Source organism: Ursus americanus, chromosome 12 (assembly GCF_024610735.1).
Source record: "Ursus americanus isolate L20-20 chromosome 12, mUrsAme1.1.p, whole genome shotgun sequence".
Taxonomy (NCBI): domain Eukaryota; kingdom Metazoa; phylum Chordata; class Mammalia; order Carnivora; family Ursidae; genus Ursus; species Ursus americanus.
The window spans coordinates 15,420,539-15,427,071 of record NC_142138.1 but is presented as its reverse complement, the minus strand read 5'-3'; the positions used below and the strand labels follow the sequence as shown (position 1 = coordinate 15,427,071).

Genomic DNA, 6,533 nt, shown 5'->3' with positions numbered 1-6,533 from the left:
ATTTTTTGGATAAAATATGCTATTTCTCAACATAAGGAGAAAATAAACCTACAAAACCACATAAGGCAGAGAGAAATACACAGAACCCTTAGGCAAAAGATACACACACACACACACACACACACACACACACACACACAAAGTCCTAAGTCTTGAAGTTTCTAAATACAGGAGCTCTGAAAGGAGGCTCTGAAAGGAGTTCCAGAGGATCAAGCATGGTAATTTGCTCTATCCTACCATCCAAGTGCCATTCCCCTACAGACATCTAAAACTTCACAAGAAAGTCTTCCAGAGAGCAGAGCAGATACAAGGGAATGTAACAAAGATCTGAGGTCAATTTCCAGCTGTCTGTGTGACCTGTGCAAGATTCTTAACCTGAGCCCAGTTCCTCATATGTTAAATCCAAATAATAATATACGCTGTTCGAGATGGTTGTGGGGAGAAACAGCATATTTAAATGGCTCAGGTGAATACCTGGCTGGTGGTAGGTGTTTAATACATGAAATTTCTTTTTATTACCGTTAACATAAAAAAAATTATTAAGAATGTCAGCTCCCTAATTACAAAAGAAAATGATTCAGAGCAACAGAATAGAGAATGTTCCCTCCTCGAGGAAAGTGACTGGATCTTGTCATCACTGAATCCCCCCCACCGCAGCTCAGTGCCTGGCTCACAGGAGCCACTCAGTTTTCCTCAGCTGCGGGAGGGAAAGAGAGGTGAGTGCGTGGGGTGAAGAAAAGTTGTCAAGAGTTCTGACACCAGCTGCCGTTGGGCCACTGAATCTGAACTCTCAAAGCTACAAATACCTTAAAGCTCTGTAAACCCAAGGCTGAATTCCCCTACATTCAGAAGCTGAAAAGCCAGAATTAGAATCTAAGAATACAAACTGCTGCAGGTCCGACTTCAAACCCCAGTCCTCAACTGGAGGCCCCGGAAAGTGCTGACTTCTGACCCTTTCCTCCCTCACCTTCCTCCCCTCACTGCTCCTCGCAGGAGTAAGGACACCTGGTCCTGCCAAGTCACACTCATATCCTGTCATTCCATCGAGGCTCTGGGAAACCCCCCAGGAAGAGTAGTCTGGCGACCACCTACTGGCCCCAGGGGCAAGGATGCCGCACTAACTCAGCCCAGGGAGGTGGGTCTCACCGGCCCCACTTGCAGACCTGAAAGAACTCAGGAGAAGTTCAGCGATTTGTTCACTTCACACCGTGGCAGCGCTGGCCACGAGAGAACCCACGATTCCCGACTTCGGTATTCTTTCCGCCACACACTTTTGTCCCTAAGGGGTGCGGGGTAGGGGGAGGATAAAATAACAACCGCAGACAAGGAACCACTTACATGTGTCTAGCGCTTCCTAGAGGCTACCCAGGATATGGGCCCACCTCCCGACCGGGAGCGGAGAGATTTTAAATCCTGGTCTTAGCCCTGGCTCGCTGCGTGACTTTTTTGAGTATCCGACGCTCTCGGACTTGTTTTCCTGTAAACAAATCAGGACCAGAGGGATGTGTGTGTGTGTGTGTGTGTGTGTGTGTGTGTGTGTGTGTGTGTGTGTGTGTGTGAAGTGTAGTTGCATGTTGTGCGGGGGCGGGTAGCAGACGATAACCGGGGTTACCCAAGTTTCGGATTACCTAAACGCTCATTCACAATTGGAAGCTGAGTTGCCCCCTAACTCTACCCTCTATTAAAAAAAAAAACCCATTGAGGCAAAACTGTGAACCCATGGTCCGGAGGGCGCAGTGGGGGTGCAACTCGGACTTAGCTGAGCACCCAGTTTCGAGCAATGCAAATCACTTGGCTTCCAGGCGCAGCCAGACAGCAGAGCGGACGACCGCTCCTGAACTTGACCAGGAGACAAACTTCGCAGCGTCCTCATCGTGGGAGGCCCGCTCGCGTGAGACCGCCCCTAAACTTAAGCCCACTTTCACTCGCCCCCACGGGGGACTTCATAGAGCCACCTTAAGGGCGGTACTCCCGCCCCCCGGAAGTGCGGGGGGGCACAGACCGGGGCGATCGGCCTCTGGCCCCGCAAGGCGGCGAAGTGCCAGTGGATGACATCGAGCACCCCAAGTGGGGAAATACCCCTCACCCCGCACTCTCGGCCCCGGACACCTGGCCCGGTTTCCGAGCAGTCCGGGTGCCCGCATCCCCGGCATTCACGCCCGAGCCCTGAACTTGAGCCCGCCTCGGTCAGAGGTTCCGAGAGTCCGCGTCCGCCCGACTCGCGGTAGCCACCGTCACTAGACAGTCAAACCCCAAGACGTCAGCCCACAATGCACCGGGCGGGCCGGGAAAGACGCGCCGGGGAGGGGAGGGGAAAGAGCCCGGCGCGAATCGCGCGGGAGGGGGAGGGGGAGAGGAGGAGAAAGAAGGGCCCAACTGTAGGAGGGCAGCGGAGCATTACCTCATCCCGTGAGCCTCCGCGGGTTCGGAGAAGAATCTTCTAGGGTGGAGTCTCCATGGCGACGGGCGGGCCCGCCCCCTTGAGAGCGACGCGAGCCAATGGGAAGGCCTTGGGGTGACATCATGGGCTATTTTTAGGGGTTGACTGGTAGCAGATAAGTGTTGAGCTCGGGCTGGATAAGGGCTCAGAGTTGCACTGAGTGTGGCTGAAGCAGCGAGGCGGGAGTGGAGGTGCGCGGACTCAGGGAGACAGACAGACACAGGCAGGCAAGACGGCAGTAGAGTCCGAGCTGCAAATCTTATTTTCTTTTCCATTTTCTCACCAACTGCCCAGAGCTAGCGCCTGTGGCTCCCGGGCTGGTGTTTTGGGGAGCGTCCGGAGAGCCCCTTCTCCAGCCGCCCCCAGGAGGAGAGCCCCGCTGCCCGGGAGCTGCTGACAGCGCGGAGAGAAGCGACAGTCCGTCCGAGGAAGTCCGGAGAGCGGCTCCAGCGGCTAAGAACTTTACTGGCCAGGAGGACAGGGGACAAGTGGCCCGGGTCCCGGAGCGAACTTTTGCAGAGCTTTGCTGCGCCTGAAGCTGCGGCGGCGACGGTGACGACAAGAAGGCAGCGGAGAGAGGAGACTGAGGAGGGACGTGCGCCCAGCTTCTCTCGCACCGGTTGCTGAACTTGGGCGAGCGCGAGCCGCGGCTGCCCGGCGCCCCCTCCCCCTCGCAGCGGAGGAGGGGACAGTCGTCGGAGTCCGGGCGGCGGAGACCCGCCGCCGGCCGGCCACAGCGGGATCGGCGCTGACTGCCGCCGCCGGGAGGGCCGCTGTCTTCGGGAAGCGTGTTCGTCCGCGGACTCCCAGGAACCGCTGCGCCCGAGAGCGCTCCGTGAGTGACCGCGACTTTTCAAAGCCGGGCAGCGCGCGCGAGCTGGCAAGTCAGAGTGCGGGCGGCATCTGAACTCTGAGCGCCCGGGAGCGAGCTGGTGAGCAGGGCGCAGGGGGGAGGACAGCCGGCGGGTGCGCGCGCCCCTCGAGAAACTTTCCTTGCCCAGGGCCCCGGGAGGCACGGGTGTCCCCCGCTCGCCAGCGCGCTGTTGCGGCCCCGAAACTTCTGCGCGCAGCCCAAACTAACCCCACGCGAAGTGACGGACTGTTCTATGACTGCAAAGATGGAAACGACCTTCTACGACGATGCCCTCAACGCCTCGTTCCTCCAGTCCGAGAGCGGCGCCTACGGCTACAGTAACCCCAAGATCCTGAAACAGAGCATGACCCTGAACCTGGCCGACCCGGTGGGCAGCCTGAAGCCGCACCTCCGGGCCAAGAACTCGGACCTCCTCACCTCGCCCGACGTGGGGCTGCTCAAGCTGGCGTCGCCCGAGCTGGAGCGCCTGATAATCCAGTCCAGCAACGGGCACATCACCACTACGCCGACCCCCACGCAGTTCCTGTGCCCCAAGAACGTGACAGACGAGCAGGAGGGCTTCGCCGAGGGTTTCGTGCGCGCCCTGGCCGAACTGCACAGCCAGAACACGCTGCCCAGCGTCACGTCTGCGGCGCAGCCGGTCAGCGGGGCGGGCATGGTGGCTCCGGCGGTGGCTTCGGCGGCAGGCGGCAGCGGCAGCGGCGGCTTCAGCGCCAGCCTGCACAGCGAGCCGCCGGTCTACGCCAACCTCAGCAACTTCAACCCCGGCGCGCTGAGCAGCGGCGGCGGGGCGCCCTCCTACGGCGCGGCCGGCCTGGCCTTTCCCGCGCAGCCCCAGCAGCAGCAGCAGCCCCCGCAGCCGCCGCACCACCTGCCGCAGCAGATCCCCGTGCAGCACCCGCGGCTTCAGGCCTTGAAGGAGGAGCCGCAGACGGTGCCCGAGATGCCCGGGGAAACGCCGCCCCTGTCCCCCATCGACATGGAGTCGCAGGAGAGGATCAAGGCGGAGAGGAAGCGCATGAGGAACCGCATAGCTGCCTCCAAGTGCCGGAAAAGGAAGCTGGAGAGGATCGCCAGGCTGGAGGAAAAAGTGAAAACCTTGAAAGCGCAGAACTCGGAGCTGGCGTCCACGGCCAACATGCTCAGGGAACAGGTGGCACAGCTTAAACAGAAAGTCATGAACCACGTTAACAGTGGGTGCCAACTCATGCTAACGCAGCAGTTGCAAACGTTTTGAGGAGAGACTGTCGGGGGCTGAGGGGCAACAGAGAAAAAAAAATACACAGAGAGACAGACTTGAGAACTTGACAAGTTGAGAGAGAGAGAGAGAAAAGTGTCCAAGGACTAAAGCCAAGGGTATCCAAGTTGGACTGGGCGGCGTCCTGACGGCGCCCCCAGTGTGCACGAGTGGGAAGGACTTGGCGCGCCCTCCCTTGGCATGGGGCCAGGGAGCGGCTGCCTGCGGGCTGCCCCGCTTTGCGAACGGGCTGTCCCCGCGCGAACAGAACGTTAGACTTTTCTTTAACATTGACCAAGAACTGCATGGACCTAACATTCGATCTCATTCAGTATTAAAGGGGGGAGGGGGAGGGGTTCCAAACTGCAATAGAGACTGTAGATTGCTTCTGTAGTACTCCTTAAGAACACAAAGGGGGGGTTGGGGGAGGGGAGGCGGGAGGGAGGTTTGTGAGAGCGAGGCTGAGCCTGCAAATGAACTCTTTCTGGCCTGCCTTCCTTAACTGTGTATGTACATATATATATTTTTTAATTTGATGAAAGCTGATTACTGTCAATAAACAGCTTCATGCCTTTGTAAGTTATTTCATGTTTGTTTGTTTGGGTGTCCTGCCCAGTGTTGTTTGTAAATAAGAGATTTGGAGCACTCTTGAGTTTACCATTTGTAATAAAGTATATAATTTTTTTATGTTTTGTTCCTGAAAATTCCAGAAAGGATATTTAAGAAAATACAATAAAATATTGGAAAAGTACCCCTCCCACAACCTCTTTTCTGCATTATCTATGGATTACCTATCTAGGTGAAGTTGAAAGAGTGAAGAGTCAACTAAAATCACTCTCAGTGCTTCTTACTATCAAGCAGTGGAAACTATTCTCTACTGGACTTGAGAATAACTGTAGCTGATGCTCTTGTCAACTTATCCTCTTCCCTCCCCCAACAATCTATATAGAGTTGCTTACAAAGGGTAGTGTGGCCCTTCACAAGGCTGAGGGAAGGGAGGTTGTGGTGGAGAGGGACAGGCAGTCCCCTGGGAAGTCAAAACAATTTGAAATCTGGATTATACCAAGTGGCATGTGCTGTGACCATTTATGATGTTAGCAGAAATTTAAGAGTAGTTGCTTATTCTCAAAGCAGTAACAGTGGCAGATTTTTGCAAAAGATGTATCCTTCCAATTTGGAATCTTTAACAATCCCTAGATAAAAAAGATGGTCTTTGCTTATGAATATTTATAACAGCATTCTTGTCACAATAAACGTATTCAAATACCAATAACAGATCTTGAATTCCTTTCCCTTTACTACTTTTTGCTTCCCAAGCTCTACACTGAAGCTTTTCTTCTCAGTTGCTGGGGTTAACATTACTGCCATCTGAAGTTACTGGGTAATTAAGAAGCAAAGAATTTAGGAAGAGTCAACACAGAATTTGCAATCTGGATGAAACATTCTCCCAGTTTCATTAATATTCTCTCTCTCTCCTCCACTCCCCTCTTCTCTTGCGCTGTCTTTCTCTCTCTCTCTCTCTCTCTCTGAAATAAACACATATACTTAGGCAAATTACCACAATAGCAGTTTACCATTTGGGATTCTTCTACAGTTTATTTCTTAATTTGTTTCTAAATTAATCAACCTTGTTTAAGTTATTATTACAGAAATAGCCCTCAAAGATGGTAATCTATATACCATGGAAAAGATTCATAAGAGAAACCATGAACACCAACACAGTGATTACAGGTGTAAATCAAACCTTAGCTCTGGGGAAATGGCAAACTTAAATTCTGTCTACAGATATAACTTGGGAAATCAACAAGGCAGTAGGCAACAAGGGAACAATTTTTGCTTGGTTGCTTTTCATCCCAAGAGCCGGTATGATTATCAAGCAGCAAAAGCGATTTGATATCCAGGAATATTTCACAAACCACTAATTGAGGCAGGGCTGTTTGCTCATTAGCAGTGCTCCAGTACCCAACAGGTCTGAGAGTGCT

General features: G+C 53.9%; 1 protein-coding gene across 1 annotated transcript; it reads left to right on the top strand.

Annotated features, from left to right (window-relative positions):
• The first annotated feature begins 2,563 nt into the window (after nt 1–2,563).
• JUN (Jun proto-oncogene, AP-1 transcription factor subunit) lies at nt 2,564–5,302 on the top strand. Its single transcript, XM_045802220.2, has one exon. It carries the CDS (start codon nt 3,547–3,549, stop codon nt 4,549–4,551), a length of 1,005 nt encoding a protein of 334 aa, XP_045658176.1. The 5' UTR covers nt 2,564–3,546; the 3' UTR covers nt 4,552–5,302.
• Nucleotides 5,303–6,533: the final 1,231 nt, after the last annotated feature.

Bases quoted from the DNA above. Each gene is read 5' to 3' on its own strand.
- JUN (XM_045802220.2), top strand. From the start codon at position 3,547: ATGACTGCAAAGATGGAAACGACCTTCTACGACGATGCCCTCAACGCC.